The sequence below is a fragment of the Equus caballus genome, chromosome 22, assembly GCF_041296265.1.
Source record: "Equus caballus isolate H_3958 breed thoroughbred chromosome 22, TB-T2T, whole genome shotgun sequence".
In the NCBI taxonomy this organism is placed as follows: Eukaryota; Metazoa; Chordata; class Mammalia; order Perissodactyla; family Equidae; genus Equus; species Equus caballus.
The window spans coordinates 46,733,753-46,757,332 of NC_091705.1; the positions used below are offsets into that span (position 1 = coordinate 46,733,753).

General features: G+C 50.9%; 1 protein-coding gene across 2 annotated transcripts; it reads left to right on the forward strand.

Moving 5' to 3' along the window:
• On the forward strand, positions 1-23,168 carry EDN3 (endothelin 3). Of its 2 annotated transcripts, none has more exons than XM_023626835.2 (5): positions 1-715; positions 1,354-1,642; positions 18,178-18,339; positions 19,406-19,497; positions 21,581-23,168. In XM_023626835.2, exons 1-5 carry the CDS (start codon positions 664-666, stop codon positions 21,583-21,585), a joined length of 600 nt encoding a protein of 199 aa, XP_023482603.1. In that variant the 5' UTR covers positions 1-663; the 3' UTR covers positions 21,586-23,168. The 2 variants fall into 2 exon arrangements, with proteins under 2 accessions (XP_023482603.1, XP_023482602.1); XM_023626834.2 differs by having other exon boundaries at positions 19,420-19,497.
• Positions 23,169-23,580: the final 412 nt, after the last annotated feature.

A 23,580-nucleotide genomic window follows, 5' to 3' on the forward strand; every position in this document is an offset into this window, starting at 1 on the left:
GTCATTAGTGAACACTGAGAAATGCTGCTCTCCCTGAGACCCCGAGATGAAAGATAGCCTTTCTACGCAGCCTTTTCTTTCTCCTATTGTTCTGGGGGTGGGGGCCGCAGGTTCTGGAACAGCAGAGCTGCAGGGGTCAGGGAGGGTGAGCCCGTGCGTGCGCGTGTGTATGTGTGAGTGTGTGTGTGTGCGCGCGCGTTGCCTTCCGGCAGCTGTCCCGGCCCCCACCCCACTCCACTCCACCCCACCGCACCCGGCCCGGCGCACCGCCCCCGCCCCTCGCTGTGCTGGGTGCGCCACGGGCCGCTGCGCTCCTGGCCGGCTCCCCCCGCGCCTGGGAGGCGACCCCCGTGCGCCCCGGGTTCAAAGGCCCAGCGCGGCAGCTCCAGCCCCTCCGGGGGGCGGGGAGGCGAGGGGGGTGGTGCAGGAGCCAGAAAAGCCCGAGCCCACAGCCGGCCTGCCCTGCGCAGGGATGGGCAGCGCGCTGTGAAGTTTGTGATCGCCGCGGCCAACTCCTGGCCGGAGTTCGGAACACAGCGAGCCAGCGGCCGGCCTCGAACCCCCACATCTGGAGACGAGGCCAGCTTGCCCGCCCCGAGCGCCCTTTCGCGGCCACAGGCGCCCGTCCTCCTGACCCGGTGCTTCCGCGCCTGATCGGGGTTCATGGAGCTGGGGCTGTGGTTCCTTTTCGGGCTCACAGTGACCTCCGCCGCAGGTAAGCGGGAGGGGCGGCGCGCCTCTCCTGGCGCGAGCGCACACAAAAGGACCCTCGGATGGGGGGCGCGGAGAAGGTGTGCATTGCGGGGAACAGTCTCTTGCCTGGGCTAGCTACCCCTAGAGGCGCCTGGAGTAGGCTGGGGGGGGGGGGGGGGGGGGTGGGTCAGAAGTGAGCGCGCAGACTACCCCGTGCCCCCTGGAGGTTGCAGTCCACGCAGGCTGGAGACCCTGTGGCCCCAGGCCGACTTGGTCAATTATTCATGAAGCTGGGAACTTTTCAAAAAGTTTGCAAACTATTCAGAAACTGCAAAATGATTGCAAAGTTTGCAGAAAGTGTGCAAAATGCTGCAAGTTTTCAACGGGTGCAAATAGCTTGCAGACTTCGCAGAAAGTGAAAATAGCTTGCAAGCTTTTCGCCAAGTATGCATATAACTTGCAAACTTTTCAGAAACTGTGCACATAGCTTTACAGACTTTTCAGAGCCCTTGGCATAGCTTGGAGACTTTACAGAAAGTGCAACCAGCTTGCAACCTTTGCAGAAAGTTTGGCTGCCCCCTCCCCAGGTTTTTGGGAATAGTGGGTGTAGGAGGCCTGCATGCTCAAGAGCTCAGGGGCTCCTCAATCTGCCTCCTGCAGGATTGGTGCCTCACCCCCAGCCTGGGGACGCTGGCAGGAGTGGCGCACCCCTGGGCCCCCCAGCAGACAGATCTGAGGGGGACGTTGAGGAGACTGTGGCCATGATGGCAGTGTGGCGTCCAAGTCCCAGAACCCTTGTGCAGGAGCCAGGACCAGCTCTGTTTGGGGAACAGGAGGTCCAGGGGGGCCCTGTGTCCCGCCGAGCCAAACGCTGCACATGCTTCACCTACAAGGACAAGGAGTGCGTCTACTACTGCCACCTGGACATCATCTGGATCAACACCCCTGAGTGAGTCTGCCTGGGGGTGGGGGACATGACTGAGAGGCTGGGCTCCCTCCTGGGCCAGGCCACATCTTCATACTCCAGAGGACCTGGTCCTGCCCCAGCCTGGTCAGCCTGGAGCCTGCCCTGGTATAGCCTTCAGCTCTTGCTGGGGTCTCCTGCCAGCTCAGGTCCAGTCTGCAGGTCAAGGATGTGACCCCCATCCCCTTTAAGCGTCTGGCCCAGGAGAAACCCAATCCCAGAGTTTCTGATTCGGTGGAAGGGGTAGCCCTCCCTCCCAGTGAAACTAGCTGGCCAGAGCAATTAGACACCTGAGAACTAGTCCCTCTGAGCCTCTTTCCTGAGACAGAGGAAGCCCCGAAAGTTATCTCCTGCCCCAGGGGCTAAGTGGGCCTGTCCCCTCTCCTGACCCTGCCAGGCTTCAAGGAGTTTTCATTTCCTTGAAAGCAGCCTGCTCTCCAGGGAACACAGGGGCAGACTTGGCAGGACCTGGTGGAACCTGCCCAGTCAGGGTGAGACTCCACGGGCGCCAATCAGGCTTCTTTCCTCCCAGGAGAGGACTGCTGACCGGTCCTCCCATGGGCTGGCTTCCGTTGCCCGCTGTGGTCCATTGCCACAGCCACAGGTGGCCTCTCCTTCTCCGCTCCGGTCCTTAAGAACTCTCTTCCTGTGGGACTGAGGCGGTACCCCCTGGTTAGTCCTGGCTCTGCCTTGCTGTAAGGTCGGCCCTCTCGGAGGCCATGGGAGAGTGCTCTGCCATGGGGAGGAGCTGACGGCTTCCCTGTTCTCTTACTCAGCAGTGGGGAACCCCTTCTGCAGAAACCTCATCCTGCAAATAGCCTTCTGGGCTGTGCCTTCCAGATCTCTAAAGTCTGGACTTGGACCAAATGTGTCTACGCTCCATTCCCTACATGTTCTTGGGATCGCTTGGGTCTCCTACTTGGACCCGGCTAGAGATTCTTACCGAGGAGCTGGTTGCGAACGGAAATCCTTGGCCTAGAAAGGTGACTTTGCTGCTGTGTTTAGAGCCACCTTCAATCATGTCCCTCATGGTTTCCTTCATCCCCAAGCCCATTAACCTCTCAGCTCTCTGGGTGGCGGCTTCAATGGGCTCACTTACCCACCTTGTTTCACGGACACCTCGAGAGTGAAGTGCGAAGCAGGGTAAACCTGAGAGGTCGGATGTCCTTCAAAGCAGGTGGCACAACTTCTAACTACACGAGGGATAGATCTGGAAAGGCACGCCCTTTGCATGGCAGACAGGGCCGGCTTCACCGAGCAGGCTGGATTTCTGGGGCTCAGAAGGACCACGCTCTGTTTAACGTTCTGGGGTCACTGTCCTGAAATTCCTAACCCTTTATGAAGCAGAGGCTCCGCATTGGGATTTTTATCCTGGGCTCCACAAATTATGCAGCTGATCCTGATGGCGGAATTTGCCCGCTGGCCTGTGTCTGGTCGGGCTCCTCGATGCTCCGTCAGCCCACAGTAGGGAGAATGGGCTGCCCTCCCTGTTCTCCTCCCGCTGTCCTTTCTGGGGAAGATAAAAGTGGTGTGTGTTGGGGGAGGGCCCCTGGGCAGGGCTGCCATTGATCGCCTTCTCTTCTCTGACAGTGATCAGGGTCACCTTTTCTTACAGCCCCATCACCCTGACACTTGTTCTTTCTGATTCTTATCCTCCTGGCATCGTGATCTGACCAAATTAGCTTCACAGAAGCAGGACCCAGGGCTGTCAACAGCGGCCCTGAGTCTTGCCTTGGCTAGATCCCAATCTGTGATTCTGGAAGGAGAAAGAGGAAAGCCAACAGAATTCAGGGCAGGGGGCCTGGGGCTGAGAGATGGAGAGAGGGAAGGAGGGGATCTGGGGACCACCTCCCTTCTCTGCCCTTTGCCAAGCCCTGAGCACTGGCTCAGAGGAACCATCCGAGGGACCAGGGGAACCCCCTGTGACCCGTCTGAAGTCATTTCTCCTGATTTCGGGTTGTCGCGTATGAAGATACGGATGGAGCCTGGCTCTGGCTTGTTCCAGGCCAGCCGGCTTGCTCACGCTCCCTCCTGGGTGATTTACCTCTTCCCCGCCTCCCTGGCCCTGATTCGTTTTAAACACTAGGAAAGAAGGATTAAAGATGGTGTTTGGGAGTCCCTCGAGCTACGTGGGAAACAAAAATGACAATAGCCAGACGAGTGTTCTGAAGTTAGACAAGCAAAGTAACTTTTATAAGGAACACTTTTCTGGATGGTCCTTCTCTTTCTTCCTTTCCTTCTTTCCTCCCTCTGTCCCTCCTTCTTTCCTTTCTTCCTTCCTTCCTAAAACTCTCTGTTGATATGTAGACAGACAGGTCCATTTGCTATCTTTAAAACATCTTGGACAAGATAGCAATGTGAGAAAATGGGCTTGAGATAATGGACCTTTAGAGAAATGAAAGAATCAGAACAATTACCGAATTGAGGGAGAGGGGCGACGGTGGCGTGCGACGAGGCCTTTTCCAGGTCCTGTCTGCCCTCTCCTGGCACAGATCCACCTCTTGAGGGTCTCCTTCTCCCCCTCTAGCTGTCAACCTCACTCCTTCAGCAGACTCTCCTGGTCTCTTGCATCTTCTTCAGGGTGTGATTTTCAACCCGTGCCTGCCGCTGGCTGCTCTGGGATCTTGGAGTCTTGATCCTTATGCCTTACTTGAAAGTCTTGAACTCGGGGTGACTTTCAGCTTTTGGTGTCTTTCCTCCTACTGCCCCTCCAGTTGCACAGAGATAGACTCAACCATCCTACTCTGTCTTGGAAGGACGTTTTCAAGGTTGCAGGCACTCTATGCGTATGGTCCTTATACTACATTTAAGGACCTAAAATGCTGCAGGAGGAATGTAGGGAATTCCCGTGAGACCCATTCTGCATCTCATCTGGAAAGTGAACGTCTGGTTAAGGCTCAGGAGACCAGTCACTCCCTGAAGTGTCTTCCAGGTACACGATCTGGGGTTCTCTGGTTCTTCCACATTCTTCTACACACTTAGCTCTTCTGGAGCTGAGTTGGTCAGCCCTTTCTGCCAGCACCCAGCGGTAGTAGACGTGGCTGGTCTCCTGGTGACTGTTGCTTAAGTCCTGCTGCCTGGTGATTGTTCCTCGTCTTTGCTGTCACTGAGCTTCTAGTCTACAATGCTTTCTCCCACAACTGAGGCTTCTTGTTCCAGGGTGCGCGATGCTCCCCAGAGGCTGCGCATCCCTGCAGACGTGTGTGGGAGTGTGGCTTTTTCTGGAGATGTTGCCCGTAACTTCCATCATAACCTCCGGAATGTCCATAGCCCCAAAGAGGAGCCGGGTGTGTCCTTGCGCATCTACACTTCTTCCCCTGCAGAGGCAGCTGCCATCACAGCTAGTCCACAGGACTGTGGGGTTCTTGTGACTCTCCTTGGCCAGGTTAGGAAGCCTTCACCCGCCAACCCTCCCCCAAACAACCCCACCGTTGCCAACAAAAACAAAAACAAAACTCCAAATCATAGGAAAACACATCCTATCTTATGGTCATGGAAAATTTGCCAAGAATAAGATAAGAAGGGGAGAGGGAGGAACAGGTAGGTCCTGTGCTTGTGTATTTGTACACTTGGGGCTGTTCTCCATGAGTACACTTGTAAAACAGAAGCATCCTACGATGTAGTGGGGGATCGTGTTTATCAGGGTCTCCAGAGAGACAGAGCCAACAGGATGTGTCTGTGTGAGGATGTATATGTCTATACAAATACACACACAGAGAGAGGAGTTGATGTTGCAGTCTTGAGTCCTAAGGCATTCTGGAGGCAGAACTCCTTCTTTTTTAGGGCAGCTCAGTCTTTTCTGTTAAGACCTTCAGCTGATTAGATGATGACCACCCACATTGTGGTGGGTAATCTGCTTTATTCAAAGTCTACTGATTAAATGTTACTCACATCCAAAACATACCTTCCCAGCAATATCTCAACTGGTATTTGACCAAATATCTGGGTACCGTGGCCTAGCCAAGCGGACATGTAGAATTAACCATCACAGCGCTGTCAGTTCTAACTATACCCCAGAGCCGGCCAGCCCTTCTGTTCCTGCCACTGCACACCTGGCTGGAGAGTGAAGCCAGTCCATCAAATGATTGATGGAGCTGCAGGACACCCAGCAAGGAGCTCCACCTTGTTTCTCCCCACTTTGGTCCCTAGAATTGAGGAAACCTACCATCTGTTATCTCCAAGGACATAACGAGGGAGGCATTGTGATGCTATGATGGTGACCGTGTTTTACAAGTGAAAATCTGAGACACATGGGCTGACAAGTAGGAGTGTGTTTATGAAAAGCATAGTGCAGGATGTTTGAAATCATGACTGTGGTGGAAAATCTGGGAGCTACAATCTCTACTCACAGGAAGACTCCAGACCCAGGAGCTCTGCCCTGTGTCCTGGCTCTGACTTGCCATGTGGCCTGGGGGTGGTGCCACCCTCTCTCTGCACCCCCTATGCAAGGTACAGACATCAATCTGACTCTAAGACGGTGACCTAACAAGGTAACCAACCTGGCCACCCCAGCACTTGAAGCATCTCAATCCAACAGGAATGACATTTGCTTTGGGTTCTTTCCCTCCTCGAAGTAGAGTAAATAATAATAATAATAATAATTAACAAGATATTTAACTTTTATTTTAACGTATTGTACTACAAAAAGGCAACGATTTAACAGATTCATTTTTGCCCTCTGTGTTGTTCAGGAAAGCATGTCAGCACGTTTCCAAGAAGGGAAATTCCAAATTTTAGAACATCCCAGTGAATGGATGGATCTGGTACCCCAGCCTCCTGCTGATGTGGGGACAGCTGTGCTTTCAGGGACCCCGATAACAGTCACTTGACCAGTGAGCCAGGACTGGGAGTATTGTTGCTGAAGATGCAGCTGTTGAGGCAGAAGGACAGAGTGTTTCTGGCCCGTGTGATAATCATTATGATGCAGGTGACGGTGATGACGGTCAACACTGACGTTGACTGTGACTCCTATGAGTACAGATGGGTGAGGATGATATGAGAAAGCACATGGGACGCGCTCAGGACAGTGCCTGGACTCTAGTGTACACTCAGTACTGCAAAGAAATGACCCTAAAGATAACTATGCAACCTCTGGGCCTGCATTGATCCTTCTTGGGCCAAGGCCAGTGGTCCTGTCTGCTGTGTCCCATTCTGTGGTTGGAGGATGCTATTGAGTTAGAACGTTTTTCACAAGTACTGTTGAGTCTGGCCTCCGTGGACCACCAAACCCTGGTCTTGCCCAGCCTCCTGGAGTAACTCTGAGCAAACCTGCACCCTCGGTATACTACAGTCCTTCAGTACTTGATGGTGCTTGGTGGACGGTCTATTGGTATTCGATTTGCATAAGGTTTACAGCCGCTGGGAAAAGGTGTGCCTGGCTGCCTCTGCTGCTGATAAGCGGCTTGATAAGGATGATGGTGGCCAAAGGTTGTTCTAGGCTAGAGGAGATTTCGTCCCACCCTTTCAGTCCCTCTCTTCTTCTCCCTCAGCTCTGTAAATAATTGGAGTGTTTGAGGAACGGGGCACGGTGTTCTCTGCAGGCACTGGCCTGGAGCTCCCTGTTAAGTGGTGAGGTAGGAGCGGTGACTAGGATCTGGCAACTGAGAATAAGTTGAGTGATCTGTTTAGAACCTCTTTGTTAAAGGCCTCATGGTGAAATATTGGAAAAGGGTCTGTGTGCATTCTTATGTTCTTACCCGGTGAGTCCAGCAGAGTAAAAATAATCCTTGAGATTGGCAGATTGAGGACCCCAAGGGGCCCTGGGACCCTCAGACCCTCATTTCCCATCTCACCCAGTGCTGCCCAGGACCTAAAGGGTGGGTCACCAGGAAGCAATCCCAGGAAATACTGTGGACATCTGTTTATGAAAAATGGTAAATAAACAAGGACACATAAGAGAAGATGGTGTCAACCAGACTAAAAATTATCTTGAGCTCAGGGTTCTGACTGATCATGGACACCATGTAACGTTTCTGTGTCCTCCTTGGAAATCTAGGACGTGTTTAGATCCCAGTTCTGAGTTCGAGTAGCCTCTCTTAGAACATTTTTGCAGCTTGATAGGTCCTTTCAAGTTTGAGGGTCTTGAGGCTAAATGTCTGAGTTTATTAGGAAGGTCGGCTCACTCAAGGTGACCTTCCCGTTGGGCTCACTCAGACCCAAAGCCCTCTTTTCTGCCCCAGCGTGGGCGTGAGGAGGTGAGGGGTATCTGGGAGCAGAGACAGCTCAGTTGAATTGCCGCCGATCCCCACACGATAAGAGCGGCTTGAGACCAGGCAGCAGTTGGATTTGCAGCAAAAAACTTGGGACAAAGAGGTTGTGACCCTATGTGACCCAGGAGAGAGAATTTGGATTTCTGCTAGATGAAAGGGATGTTATAGCTGGGGACTTGGCCTTAAATCTGAAGGCAGATGAAAGGCTCTGACATCTCTGGTGAGGTTTGTTTCTTGCAAGAATTTAAAACAAAGGAAGCTGGAAGCAAACAGTGCTTTCCTCACGGAGGCCCCACAGCCATGGCTGGAACTCGGCACAGCTTTATAACTCCAGCTGGATCCCCAGCATCTCAGCATGTTTGACGGGGCCTGGAGGGGGGCCCCCGTTCATAGCTCCAGGTAGCCCCGTAGAACCACTACTCAGCTTTTGAGCACATAGCCAATGGATCAGCTGTTTACCACAAGGAAATGACCCACGCTCGCTTCATGTCATGTGTTGGATGGTAACAGAGAGTTCCTTAAAATGGGACATACCACCCACACACTTTTCCTCTATTTGGTATAGGAACCAATTTGACTTAGAAGGAAAATAAATCCAGACAATGGCCACAATGTGGATGAGCTGTGTGTCCAGACACAGTTTGGGGTGCTTCTAAACTGCTCATCCGCAAGTCTCCCTGGGACAAGCAGGACAGGGCACCCAGTTGCCTTTCTCCTCTGCCCCAGCTTGGAGTCTTAGGAGCCGAGAGCTTTTGGAGAACTTGGTGACTTTCAAAGACCTGGAGACACAGGCCTCCTCTTCTGTTATGGCCTTCTCAGGGCCAACTTAGCAGGAGGTCTTAATAAACAGTAGTAACTCTAGAGCAGGGCAGCCAGGCAGCCCTGTGCCCCAGCCCAATAATCTAAAAAAATGGAAACAGATTCATTTCATGAGTGCGTGAGAAAGGCGCAGTGGCTGATGTGGCTGAGATGCCACGGTTCTTTCTCAGCAATGGCATGAATGACCCATGGGCAGACAGTTTCACCCACAACTTGGGGAGCGTAAAACAGCTCTACCAAAAGTCAGTTGCAAGCCAGCAAGAAAGCAGAGGTGTACATATCTTTCCTGGATTTTTATAAATCTGATCTCCGTGGGTTTCTTGCGGGGCTGAGAATGGGGTGAGGCAAGTGACGTGCTTCCTCAGGGCAGACTTGAAGGAGGCACCAAAAAGTCGGTAGCAAAGATAAAGAAAAGTTAATGCCATATTTTCAAAAATCAAAATTATTGCAAGAATTTCATGATTAACAAAATATCAACATTTTTAATAAAGGCAGAATCTGACCCTGTGCTTGCCCGACTTGCCTCCCTGCCTTACCCGAATCCTGGCCCTGGGTTCTCGTTGGGGGATAAAGTCTGTATTTCTATTGGGACTCAAGACTTCTTAGTTTGAGGTAAGTCCTCGGTCAATCAGAGCTCCCAAAAGGACATGACGCAAATACATGAGCGATAAGATTAGGAGGAAAATGAAAGTGTCTTTATATCATTGCAATGGCAAGTAGACTTTTGTTCAGTAGGATTTTCCATCCTTATGGTGAATTCTCCTAAGAATTCGCAAGGGTGTCTTCTCTTGCTTTCTCTGGATTATTTAAAGGGACGCATGATGAAGTCTTTATTTTTTTTTTAATCCCTCTGCAAATACCCCCATCCTTAAAAAAATACCTACTCCTTGTTTTACCCCTTCTGTTTCCACTGCTGGGAACTATTTTGAGCCACATCTGTCTGCAGCTTTGCATAAAGTTATAATGAGGCCGTGCCAGACAGCCGTGGATTTCCATGCCTACATTCGACCTGGAATTCATCAGGGTCACTGGGGGTGGGGGAGAGAAACTCTAGCTTAACTCATATGGACACATTTGGGCTGTACCAGATGGAGGGGAGACCAGCTAATCTGTAGGATTCCGTGGATGGATTCCTTCCCCATATATCGGAGGTGTTTGTTTCCCTAACTTTTTTGAGCTCTAAGTCTTGAAGATCTCAGCCTATGCAACAAACGCAGAAGCGTTTTTCTGTTGTTCTCCTTTCCTTTGACCTTGTGCTGCTTCTAGCTATCTTCCGTGCGTGTGTGCCTGTGTTAGGGAAGAACATGCCTGTGTTCCAGTGAGCTGATAGGATGATAGTCTCTGGCTTTGGGGTTATTTTTAAGCTCAGTTATATGGTAATAGGGCGTGGAAGAGTGTCAAGAGTTTAGGCCAAAGCTTTCTAAATACATTTGGTGGGTCCAGGAACCTCGTGGCTTGGGCAGGGCAGGCCACCCATATTTGGCTGTGGTTTGATTGCTGCAGTGAAGGGCTAGGGCCTTCTCCAGCAGTTGTGTTGTTTGGAGACAGTCGAGTGACAGTGAGGGAGTTTGAGAATCTCTAGGTGGAATTTGGAGCTGGACAGACCTTTCCGGAGATCCAGCCCTCTCATTTCTCAAGCCCAGAGGGAGGGTGCTCAGCTGGGGACTCAGCCAGCGTGGCTTCCACTTGGACGAGAAACCTGGGTCTGCCAGCCTAGGGAAGCCACTGGTTCACCCCGATGCCTCACGCATCTGTGCCGCCTGGTTTCTCCATCATGGTTCTGCTGTGACCTGTCGGAGTAGTTATCAAGACACAGTTCCTCCACTTCAAGTACTCTGGAGACCGTATTCTCTCAAGGGAAACCCTCCAGGATGGTTCTGCTATTGAGGACAGCAATAGCAGAAATCCAGTCAATCAGCCAAGAATTCTAAATGTTTGGGAGATTGGGCGTGGCCTAGAAGTAATGGCTAATTTGCACTTCATTCCTTCCTTCATTCACTTAGATATTTATTATTAAGATAGTGAGGCATTATTGAGCACCCATTCTGAGCCAGACAGTGCCTTGGGTACCCTGGGTGCAGAGGTGAATGAGGCAGAAATGATCAGTGATTCCAGCTGGACGAAGTCCAATAGTTGCTGACCCTTGGGGACAGGAAGGAAGCCACACCTGCAGCATAGGTGAGGAAATGACCCCTGTTCTTGGGTCTCATTGGTGGGGATCAGTGCTCAACATTCTCTTTGAAAATGTATATGATTCTAGTAAAACTTCCACACAGCCAAGTCCTGAATAAACCCAAAAGTTGAATTTTGGGGGTAGGGAGGGGAAGGGATGTCTTTTAAAAAAGTAAACCACCGGGGCTGGCCCCGTGGCCGGGTGGTTAAGTTCATGTGCTCCGCTTCCGTGGCCCAGGGTTTCACTGGTTTGGATCCTGGGCACGGACATGGCACCGCTCATCAGGCCATGCTGAGGCAGCGTCCCACATGCCACAACTAGAAGGACCCACAACTAAAAATATACAACTATGTACCGGGGGACTTTGGGCAGAAAAAGGAAAAAATAAAATTAAAAAAAAAAAAAGTGACCCACCAACCTGCAGCCCATTGCTCATTCTTCTGACATTTTCAAATACACTGGGATCATTGGCTGTTTCCGAGGGCTGTGTAAGGAGGACTTTCCACATTGGTAGGTGGTTGGATGAGCAATCTTGGGGTCTTCTGACTTAAAGATGCAAGGATTTTCTGCAGCAGAAGTAAAGCTACAAATTGCCAGTTTTATGGTCACTTTATGTTGTTTGTGAGTGTAAAGTTTGTGTGATATTCTTTAGAACCAGAAAGTGTGTGTATGTTTTCTGCTTGTATAATGAGGTCACTGAGGAGCTGTATTTCCTGGCCTGTCTTTCTTTGCTGGAGGTTAGAAGTGTACCCTATAATTGTCTGGCATGAGGCTGGGCCCACAGCAGACTTTCACAAGCATTTGATAAATGGACAAGGAATAAGTTTGCTTGAGAATAAGACTTCTTAGATGGTTAACCAAGTGTCTGGAGGCTGGGGTCTGGGCATCTTGGAGTGATACGCTTGCTTCCACTTGCCCAAAGGGCAGTATGCTCCAAATCAAACATTTCACAGTGGGCACACCTGGGAAGAAAGGACTCCAGCCAGCTTAGTTTGCTGGGTTTTGTCCTGATTCTCAGTGCACTATTTTGTGTTTTGTTGCAATGAAGAAAATCTCTACTTGTCCCTGGCAACTGGAGAGACTCCGGGTCTTTCTATTAAACCCAAGAGATCATGGTTGCAGTAGTCTCAAGAAATGAGTTCTCAGGGTCTGCTAGAGGTCACTGGTTGCAAGCAACAGAAACCTAGTCTAGCTAACACAGCATCAAAGAAGTTTGTTGGAAGGACATGGGGTAGCCCACAGACTGGGAGTAGGAAGAAGCCCAGGCTCAGAAAGGAGAGGTATCAGGATAGGACTGAGGGTCCCAGGGCACGATCGAACAGGGTGGACCCACCTGGCAAATAGCAGCTCCATAATATTTTCCTCCCCCCCACCTTTTTTTTTTAAAGATTGGCACCTGAGCCAACATCTGTTGCCAATCTTATTTTTCTTCTTCTTCTTCTTCTCCCCAAAGTCCCCCACTACATAGTTGTATATTCTGGTTGTAGGCCCTTCTAGTTGTGCTATGTGGGATGCTGCCTCAGCATGGCATGATGAGTGGTGCCATGTCTGTGCCCAGGATCTAAACCAGCGAAACCCTGGGCTGCCGAAGCAGAGCGCGCCAACTTAACCACTGGGCCATGGGGCCGGCCCCAGCAGCTCCATGGTATTTTCTGATCTGGAGTTGTTTCCGTGGGTTGTCTTGGGAGAGAGAGCCCAATTGACCCACCCTGGGTCACGTGAGGAAGGTGAGGCATGCTGATTGACAAGCTCACCGAGACCTCACAAGGAAGGAAGGATAATTCCCCCTGGGAAAGGTAAGAACTTGGATTCCAGGAGACAAAAACAACCATCGTTGGCCCCAGGCTCTAGAGAATTCTGGGCTTTTAAGTGCTCTGAGAGGGGTACTCATGTCTCTGAGCTTGTGTTCCCCTTTGCCTCTGTGCCTTTGTGCACAGCGGGGGGTCCACTGGATGTTTGTTGAAGTGAATGGATGCTTTTATAAGCCTTTGAATAGTCAGCCACTTCCTGTACTTACTTCATCCTGTCTTACTGTTAGAACAAAGTTCTTAGCTGGCAATTCTTTTTGATTAAGGTTACAAAGATAGTGGATGAAGGTGAGCCACGCTTTCTTCCTCACCCAAGAAGCTATTTCTACGCTGGGGAGAGCGAGTGAGTGGTGCCTTCTAAGGAAGGAATCTAATAAAATCTGAAATTGAGCCGTAGTTAGAAAGCATGTTAGAGTCTCGAGGTTGTTTGTCCCGGGAACGGTTGGAGGTGGTATCTGATGACCACTGGTGCCTGGCAGCTGGGGGCTGCCTCCTGCCTGTCTGCCGGTGGGAAACAGTTGTTTCTCCTCCTCTCGGCTGCAGGACAGGTCAGCAGAGTCATGCCTTCTGTACAATATGTCCCCTGGGCCCAAAGGCAGTGTTGCCTTTGCTTTCCCATTACGGAAGGAAAAATGTGAACTGAAGGAAGACAGATCACCAACTTGGCATTCTGACTGTGAAGCAGGAATGTTCTGTTTGTTGGGGAGACAGTCAGAACTTGGGCTTTTTAAAATTTGAAAACAGCTACCTTTATAAAAATAGTATTAAGTACTAATTTTGTCACTGTGTCTTATGGCCTGTCTGGCCTTGCTTTATGGCACAAGCCACTGGACCAGTGGTTGTAAACTCAGCTGTCAGTGAGGGCCTGACAGGTAGCAAAAGTGAGCAAAGAAGAACAGGTGTACAACTTTTTGGGAGTGGTGTAGACTGGGGCAAAATGGAGCGCTTGTGCCCAGTCTCTGACTTGATTCCTCAGCTCCAGACAATTGCTGCCATGTTGGAGTGTGGGGTTGGTGTTAGCATAACTTCCGGTTGTTTGAGAGAAGCTGGAAATGGGATGTTTGTGTGAAAATTTCAGATTAAAAAAACCGCCTGTTGATGGGAATGAAGCCCACGAAATGCCAAGTTGGCTGACCTCTGTACCAGGTTAAAACTTTGTGTACGGGGCCCCTTGTCGGTCTGGTTCATGGATTTCCTCCCAGAATCTAGTCCAGTGCCTGCACATCGAGAAACACTCAGCAAGTGTTTGGTGAATGCTGTTTAATGGGGGAAAAATGGAAACTGGGTTTTTCAGGGAATGACAGTTTGGTAAACTTTCCCGAGAATGTAGGATTTGGCCAGGGAAGTTCCTTTCGCTGCTTTTGGCGGGCCTTTGTAAATATCTGTATCCCTCTTTTAAACTTCAGGTGTAGAAGCAGGTGTCCTGCTCAGAAAGGTGGAGATGGTTCGTTCATTTATGAAAAGCCTATGCTGAACTTAAAAACAGAATCTTAAAAAAAGAAGTCAGCTTTCCTTACTTAAATCTTTTTGTAGAGAGAAATCAAGTGCTCTCAGTGTGAAGCTGCAGATGAAGAATGAAGATGGGAGATTTGGAAGGTTAATATTTAGTAACATTTATATGTGACATTTGGGGAAAAGTGGTAAATAAGGAACACTGTGATAAATAAGCCTCTGACATCACCGTCACTCATAAGGGTTTGGTGTAATACATAATGAATGTTCTGAACACATACATTGAGGGACAATTTATTACACAAAGACACACAACACTAGACATTGCATATGTAAGTATGCTGGAGGGGTATTCTGTTTTCTCTAAGAGCAGTTGAACTGATCTTCTCATCTGCTTCTCTTTTGCTTGGAACTCTGTGTTATAACCACGACATTAACCATGGAAGAGCTGCCCACTTGTACGAAGAATTCTCCAAACCCTTCTGTAGAACGGTAGGCTAAAGCAATTGGTCAGAGAGTGCTGGTTAAAGGTTCTGGGCCAATTTAACTTCATTCACGTGGTTCCACCATTAGGTCATTCCAATTCACTGTTCAAGAAACAGCAAATGACAAAGGACTTCAAGACAACGGAAATACAAGTGCTTATTAGACAAGCAGTGTTGAATGACTGATCGGCCCAAAGGAGGTGGGGCAAAGAGTAGCACTGCTGTGCCGTGTGGCACTCTGGTTCCTTATTACTCCTCTTTATTACTTAGTCACACATCTCAAATGCAGACCTGGTAGATGGGACTTTTCTGCCTGATACAACTCTCTCAAATTTCAAGACCAAATCAGCAACAAGAGCAGCTAACGTTAATTCACTGCCAGCTCTTTGCTAAGTGTTTTTCATGCAGTGCAGGGTGTCATTTAATCTGTTGACAGCCCTTTTGTAGATCAGGAAGCTGTCAAGAGGGCAGAGTGATCATCGTGTAAGTGCTTTACGACATCATAATGGCACTACCTGGCAGTCTTTCTCTGCGTGCTGTGTACCTTGCACATACCTCTATATATTGGCTTGTAGTCTTTCCTGTACCTGTTTTCACACCCCAGTAGCATGTGAACTGCTGGAGGCACAGACATGCATATGCCTTTCTGTATCCCAATCCCTCTCAGAATAATACTAAGTGTATACACAGTGGATGCTTGGCAAATGTTGGAGTTCTTTGTCATGATTTTTGTGGTTATTGAACTTTTTAGGTTGGAAAGAATCCAGTCTTGCCACACGAAATTATCTCATGATTAACTACCAGCTGCTCAGTTAACAGTCTTCATTTGCTCAGCCTCATGCTGGGTCCGTGGCAGGTGCAAAAAAAGTAGAAGACCTGCCTTCTGCTTGTGAGGAGCGGTGATCCACTCTTAGCCTGGACAAGAAAGAGCCTGCCCTGGGCCCTGAAGGTCAAGGGCTCCTGTGACCCTCTCTGGCCACGTCTCCTTCCCCACTGCAGGGAGTCTATGGGACTGAAAGCTATATACCCCTTCTTCTAGACTGTCTCCAGGTATTCAGGATCCTGAATTCCTTACCCAAATGTCCCCAAGCCCACTTCCAGCACCTGTGCAGGTATCGTCCAGGGTCTGACAGCCGGGGATGGAACAGGGCTCCAGGCACATCTCCCTACCTGCGGGGTGGCCAAAGGGGTGGCTGCTTGGAGGATGGGGGCAGATAGAGCTTGGGAGGGCCTCCCCATGGCAGTGGATGAGGCCCCCTTGGTGTGGGATGGGGCAGAAAAGAAGAGAAGGTACCGAATCTCCTTGGGCTGCCATGTTCCAATACAGAAGTCCAAGGAGGCCCAGAATCCCAAATTCAAGCCGGAACTTCCAAGGTGTTTTGAAGCCATATTTGCTCAGGTAGGAGGGTAGAACTGTCTTATTTAAGAGCCTATCAGGTTGATTTAAAACCTTTAAATTTTCTGTCTATGGGAGGTGGGCTTCCATTGGAACTGGACCTCTTGTCGGGGCGAGCCCTCCTGTGGTCTGGACCGTCTCTCAAGTCCTCTGGTTCCTCACTTCTGTCATGCCCCCCACTCCCTAGGTCAGCCAGTAGAGCGCACACATGATGGGACACCTCCGGGCTTCCTGCCTCAGCTCTGCTGGGGGAGGGGAAGGGCTGTGCCCCTCTGTAAACGTGCTTTGGGAATTGCAGGGGCTCGTTGGCACACTGGCTCTTTGCACTTGGCTGCTGGGACAGTGCTCAGCATTGCTCCACTAACAAATACCAAGTTGCCCGGTTTCCTTGTGTTAAACACTTTCGAGTGTTTTCACTGAAGGTGAGCAGCTCTGCGCGTGCAAAAGCGTAATCAGCTGACAGCAATTTCAAAATTGCAGGTCTTGCTGTTGATGGAAAAATGGGAGTGTTGTTCCTCCTTGTGTGTAATTTTCACCAAGAAATGGGGGACTGGGTTTAATGTCAACATTTCGAGATTTAATGTGGTCCTATTATTGGAAAAATAGACCTTTAGCCAAATCTGGCCTCACAACAATGTCTGCCTTGTTGTGCCACCCCCCTGCCCACCATGTCCCCTTCCTGAGGAAAAAGGGGGTTTCAGCAGAGGTTCAGCTCCGAACGGGACTGGCCGCTGCTCACTGTCTCCGTTTTGGGAGCAGAGGCTGCTCAGCACTGGGCCCGCCTCCATCCATCCCCCACGGCTCAGTTTCTCAGCGACCTGGAGTGGGAAGTAGCGAGGAGAAGAGAACAAGACAGAGAGGAGAGGGGTGGTTAGATTGCCGAGCTCTGGTCTCCAGCCCAGCAGGGAGGAGGTCCCTTCCAAGCATCAGGTCACCATGGGACACTCCCTCTTACCCTCTATGGCGTGTGTTTCAAATTAAAGTAAATTCAATTTCATTTATTTTGAAAATGCAGAGAGGGTGTCAGAACCTCCCCTGAGGTGATGATTGGTGATACTCTCTGGGGCTCACAGAAACCGAGGTGGGTAATCTCGAGGCCTGGCAGGAAAGCCAAGACTTATTGGAAAAGTAACTTCTGGCCACATCATTTTTCTCTAGTTATTAGTGATTTGTCCCCCAAAGCCTGTTCAGTAGTACCAAGCATGTGCTTTCAACTTTTTCCCAGTGAACTGCCTGGTAGTCTTGTCCCTTCTCTGGAGGGTGGTGGTCTGACTGCACACGAGTATAAGAAACAGATTTAAATGTTTACTGTTCCAGATGACACCATCACTCTCCTCCCGACTCCAGCCATAAACGACATTGGTATAGTTTCGGGCTTTTTTTCCTCTGTAATAAGATTTTTCCCAAGGCTAGTGCTGTTCTCGCCTGTACCTCACAGGCCACCAAAGCTTCCTCTGATGTTTGTCGCTTCAAGGCAGTGATGTTCCAAGGCCAGGATGCGTCTCTGTGGCAGTAATTGCATTTGTCTTAATCCTATTAGCGCAGACTGCAAGGCTGATGCGCACACAGAGGACATTTGGTGCCAAGCAAGGTGGGTGCCAGGGCTGGCCTTGGGTGGCCGAGTTAGGAAGGCGTTTTATTTGTATTGATGACCAGCCCCGGGCATCAGCTCAAGGACGAAGACTGGGACTGGTATCAGGTCAACCAGAATGTCCGTGTCAGGAGTTTGAGTACAGGAAGAGAAGCCCTGGAGGGACCCAAGACGGTGGGCGTGCTTGTCGAGGTTCCGTCTTGAAGAGACGGAAAGTACGCATGTGCACGCACGAGGCGTCTGCTTGCTTCCCTCCCCAAGGGGGCTGGCTGCTGGGACAACACAGAATTTCCTCGTCCATCTCCCCCAGGTCCTCCCCATCTTTCCATCCCCTCGGCCCCCGTGCACTTTCTGGGGTGTGGGGAAACAGGAGGGTGAAGGATTCACTCCAGAGGCTTCCTAAGACGCAAACCTCAGGGAGAGGGTGTGGACGCCAATTCCTGGGACCCGCTGTGCCTGCGTCACTCACTCCCGGGTCTACTTTCTCCCACCCCCTCGCCAGCCCCACACCTGCAGGCACCCCACAAGCAGGGAGGCCAGGGTGTGCTCCTCTAGATGTGGCCCTGACCTTGCTCTGTCCTTTGCAGACAGACTGTGCCCTATGGACTGTCCAACTCCCGGAGCAGGAGGTCCGCGGGACCCTTTCTGCAGAGCCCGCAGCCCTCGAAGTGGACGCTACGCTGCGCTTGCGCGGAGACTGATGACAGGGCCTGTGTGCACTTCTGCACCCAAACCCGAGCTGTCGGCAGGTACAACACCCTCTCGAGAGTTCACTCATTTCCAGATATCACTTGCCCCCGGGCAAGGCAGGGCCGGGAGAGTCTGACTGCCCAGTGCGGTGCAGGAGGGCGCGGCGGTGTCCTGAGTGCTGTGGTCCTGCGGGCCGGGCACGGTGGGGGCTGCGTGCAGAGGAGATGCGGGCCCTCGGCTCCAGGAGGGCGGGAGGGAGCATCCCGTTCCCTTGCTGCCTTTCAGAACAAAGCCCATGATGTGGGCACGCCTGTGTCTGGTCTCCAGACGTATTTCTCCTGGGCCGCACAGCACTTTGCCAAAATCTGAGTAAGTTGCCAACATTTAAAAATTGAAGAATTCCCCACCCCCTACCAAGTGCCTATTTTTAGCTTCTTTGAAAACGGCAAATGAGACCATCTGACTCCAAATTCCCTCATGGCCGGTATAGGCTGGAATCAAGTAGGGCCACTCAGGTTTGAGGGGGACATTGTTTCCGTTCACTTGTGTTACTCATCATCTTACTTTGTGGCCCGCGGAGGAGCCTGAGTTTGAGACCTTGTGGTATACTCCAGCTGCTGGAGAGAAGCTTGTGAATCAGTGTGGACCTGAATAAATGAGCAGACCCCAGGTTTAAGTTGGTTTTCACTTCACAGTTAATCTTGTAAATGCCTCATCAACCCAGCTGGGCAGAGCTGCCCTTTAAAACCCCTTCCAAGCGCCTGCGTCGGTGGCATGGGACCTTCAGGTGCTTCCGCGTAAGTGCAAAAGAAACGCAGGTGGAGGGTGGGCTCTCAACACAGCAGGTGCCATAGTCATCAGGGACTCAGGATCTGCTGTCTTGAAACCCCAGTGCCATCCGCATTTTTCTTCTTGGCTCCTTAACATCCGATGAATAACTGAGGAATGAGTCAACGCTGTACTTTGGTAGAAATCCACCCACCGTGTGCTCAGCCCTCAGAAACCGTGCGTGAGACTTGGTCCTTGGGGAATTCGCTAATGTGCTCGTTGGTGGGGAAGAGGAAGTCATAATTTGACACTGAAAAATCAGCCACATGGAAATGCAGGTTGATTCATTCAAACCAGCTCTCTCCCCACAGGAATTCAATGGCAGCAGAAAAACCTGACAAAGAAGAAGAGCGGGCCAGCGGTGCCGACGGAGACCGGCATCCGAGAAGGTGAAGCTGCTTTCCGAGGCCTCACCTTCAGAGGCGTGGCGGATGTGTGTGGGCGGTGTCTCGTGTGAGAGGGCAGCCAGTGGGCACGCCACCACGCACGGGGTGCTGTATCTACGGTTAACGGTGCTGTGGGAGATCGCCTCTGGGGCAGAGCAGGCTGAAGCTGTGGACAGCCGCTGGCACTGCCCTTCCCCGGCCAGCCCGCTGTATATCTTGGGAGCTGACCCCTCCACCCCTTGCGGCCTTAGAGCAGTGACGTCCAGCCCTGGATTCCACCCGGCCTGGACAAAGCTAGCCAGCCAGTGCTTCTTGGGACCCCACCTCAGGCTCGCCTACCCTGGCCCATGTTTTTCCTCTGCTCTCAAAGCAACATGTGGTCTTTACAAAAAATATGTATATATATAATTTCTTCTTTTCAACAGTGATTCTGGACAGAGGTGAATTACAGCAGCTTGGCAGCAGGCCCCCCGAGTACCCCAATTCATTTTATTATTTTTTTTTAACCTGCTTGTCTTTTATGTATTAGAGATCCTGAGGATTTCCTGCAGCCAAACTGGGTTTATTTGTCGTTCTATCAATCAGAAATCGTTATTAATGACTCCCTTACACGTCGGTGATGGGATGGTAATTTCTGTTCACAATAATAGCCTGGAGGGGGCTTGGGTTCCCACAGGAAGTGATCGAGGGGAGAGCAGACCGTGCTCGCTATACAGGAGACTTTCCAGATTGGTGGCAGATGGCTTCTAGTTGTCCAGAGAGGGACACGTCAGCCTCCGTAATGACAATGGAGGGGGAGGGGGAGGGGCAGAGAGCCCAGGAGGGCAGCAATCAGGCCCCGTCGGCCCCCACATTCCCTCCTCATTCTTGCTCCTCTCTCTTCCTCACCTCCTCTCAGTGAGGAAAGGATGGGATTAAAGCATCCACCCACTGCATCATTTATTCATTCACTCACACGTTCACTCAGCAAAGATTTGTCGAGCCCCTGTGACATGCCAGACACTGTTCTAGATGTTGGGGACACCGCAGGCAACCAGGCAAAGGGTCTGTCCTCGGGAGCGTAAACAGTGGGGACTGACAGCAAACAAATACATAAAACACAGGGCAAGACGTGTGAGGGACAGGAGAGCAGGACGAGGACAGGAAGTTTTGGGGGTGGTTGCGATTTGGGATTGGGTGGACAGGGGTTGTCTCACTGACCAGGTGGCATTGGCATAAAGACCTGAAGGAGGTGAGCGGTGAGCCAGAGGGATAAGGGAGAGAAGGGGATTTCAGGCAGGGGGACAGTATGTACAAAGGCCCTGAGGTGGCAATGTGCTGGGCATGTTTAGGGAAGGCAAGAGAGCCCTGCGCAGAGAAAGCATGACCAGGCTTTAGCTGTTGTCATTATTATTGTTCCATTGGATGTTCAGAAGATGAGACTAGAAGCACAGCTGTCTCACTGGGGCCTGGAAAGGTGGTTCTTCCAGGTGTTTATGGTTCGTGAAAAGCCCCTGTAAGAAGCTTTACTTGGGAAGAAAAAGTCTTTTTTTTTTTTTTCGGAGGAAGATTAGCCCTGAGCTAACATCTGCTGCCAATCCGCCTCCTTTTCCTGAGGAAGACTGGCCCTGAGCTAACATCCGTGCCCATCTTCCTCTGCTTGATACGTGGGACTCCTGCCACAGCATGGCTTGCCAAGCGGTGCCATGTCCACACCCGGGATCCGAACGTGCGAACTTAACCGCTGCCCCACAAAGTCTTTTCTTTTAAGTCACGGGCCCCTACTTTCTTGCAAGACTCCAGGTGGTAATTCCTGGATTCCCCTTCTCAGAGCAGAAGCTGCGGCCGTCCTGAGCTTGTGATAATCAAAGATGGGAGCAGGCTGCGGGAGAGCTCCGTTGGCCACATCCTCGGGGTTATTATATTCACACCTTTCGGGCTGGATGGCAGGCTCTGAAATTGCCTAGAAGCACTGGCAAGCAGGTTCAGGTTGAAACAGGGAAGGAGCCAGAGACGAGGCGGGGTGAGGTCCCCTTTACTAGCCAGGAAAGAGCTCTTCTTTCATAACACACCTCTTTTTTTCTTTTGCCCCCTTTCTCCAAGATAGGTTGAAGTCAAGCACAGACAGAGCCCGTAGGCTCTAGACCCGCCGTCCAGGGCTCGCCCCGCAGTGACCTCCCCGCCCGGCCGCCACTCTGCTCACTCTTTCAGAAGCCCCTGGGGAGGACGGCCTCCTGTGTTAGAAAGGCCTCCATTACTGCTCCTACGGGGGTTGCCTTTCCACCTCTTGGAGGACGAGGAATGAGTTTTGCCTGGGGGAGAAAACCCATTCAGAGGGTCCTCACTTAACAATGCACCCCACCTCGAGAGAGAATGCCCCCGTCCAAATGGCCCGGTTTCTCTAATCGGTAAAATGATCCCAGATGTGCCCTGGGGCCTGACACCTATGGCTCTGGTTTCATGCAGGAAATTATTTTTGGAGAAGGATGGCTCGTTGGAAAGCCACTTGCTGGCTCTCGACTTGATTTCTCTTGGAGACTAAATGGACGCCAAGCTAACTCTTGCAAATGTAAAGACATGCCCATCTTGTAATAGATGCAACGCGCAGCAGGAGTGTGCAGTCGTGTCCCCACTTAGAGCAGGCACCGGGGAGCCAGGGGGCCACCAGGCGTCAGCTTTAGTCTCGGATCATAGCTGCACAGGAGCTGATGAGTTTGAAGCTTATAGGATTTACACAGAAATTTTCAGCTGTGCTTGGTAGCCACCAAAAGAATGTCTCTCAAAAAGAAAAAAGAAGCCTGGATATTTGTGACAAGAAAAGGAGAAACTTAATATCTGCGGGTTTGAGCCCCGGGGACACACAGCAGAGAGCCTGCTTTTGCTCAGTTGACTGACTTTCAGTGCCCTTTGCAGACAGTCAGGCTAATGCACAATGGGCCTTGTTCCCAGGATGCCTTTGTAAAGGCGTCCGGCTGAAGGCTATTAGAGTGAATACTTGCTTTCATGAATAAATGTAGATCTTTGGGGAGTGGCTTCAAAATAAGCCTCGAGCACCAACTGTTTGTAAATTATATAAATTCCTATTTATCTATATAATTGCCAACAACCGGGAACTGTAGTGCCTGGCAGTTCACACTCTTTGCCCTGCGCTCTCACCGCCGGGCTGCGATGACTCTGAGTGTCTGAGAAAGTGATTCAGTGTGTGAAGTCACCTACAGGGAGAGGCCGCCCACCTCCCCCAACACAGAGTGCGCCAAGGGCCCGATGTGGAGACACTGAGGATGGTGCCTGACAGAGCGTTGGCCTTGACCAGATGTTCGATTCTCTCCGAGTCGTTTGTAAGTTATTGCAGGTATCCAAGTGAATATCTGTCTCGGGGAAATGGAGGGGGCCGATTTGCTAGCAGGATTGTGTACAGTTTAGAGAAGCAATTATTTATTGTGAAACTATTCTCTACTTCAGCTTCTTTATGCGGATCTGTTAAAAGTAAACCACTGCATATATATAGATAGATAGATAGATTTTAAATTGTGTTCTGAATCCAAACTCATATTCCTTAGAGCTTCAATTACATTTTTAAAACGCCTGTGCACGGTTTGGCTCTGTGGCAAGATGATATCTCGGAGAAAAATTCATTCACTGTGCTAACATTCAGAAAATACTGTCAAATGCATAATAAAAAAATCTAAAAGTTTGCTCTGATTCGTGGGTTTTTCTCGCTGGTGTTATGTGCGTGGTTACACATCAGCTGTTCGCGGACCTCTGGAGAGGACAGAAGGGAGTTACAGTTCGGGAAGCAGAATTCATCTAAAGTCAATAATGGAGCGAGGCAAGCAAGGGGCTGCTTGAATAGTAAGGAAAGAGTGGGGTTTGGGGACCGTCCGAGAAAGATGCAGCGTTCCAGGCAGTTGGGAAGGGAGGCATCTGGGGAGAGCAGGCTCCTTCCCCTGGTTCCATCCCGTTCGCCTTCATGGTCTGCAGAGCTTTCTCTCCTGACCCTGTGGGCCGTGGAGGAGCTGCGCCAGGACTCCAGGGAGAGCAGTTCAGAGCCAGCAGCCAGCAGTTGACCACATCAGCCTTTCGAATAGCGGTTTTATTTGCTTTGCT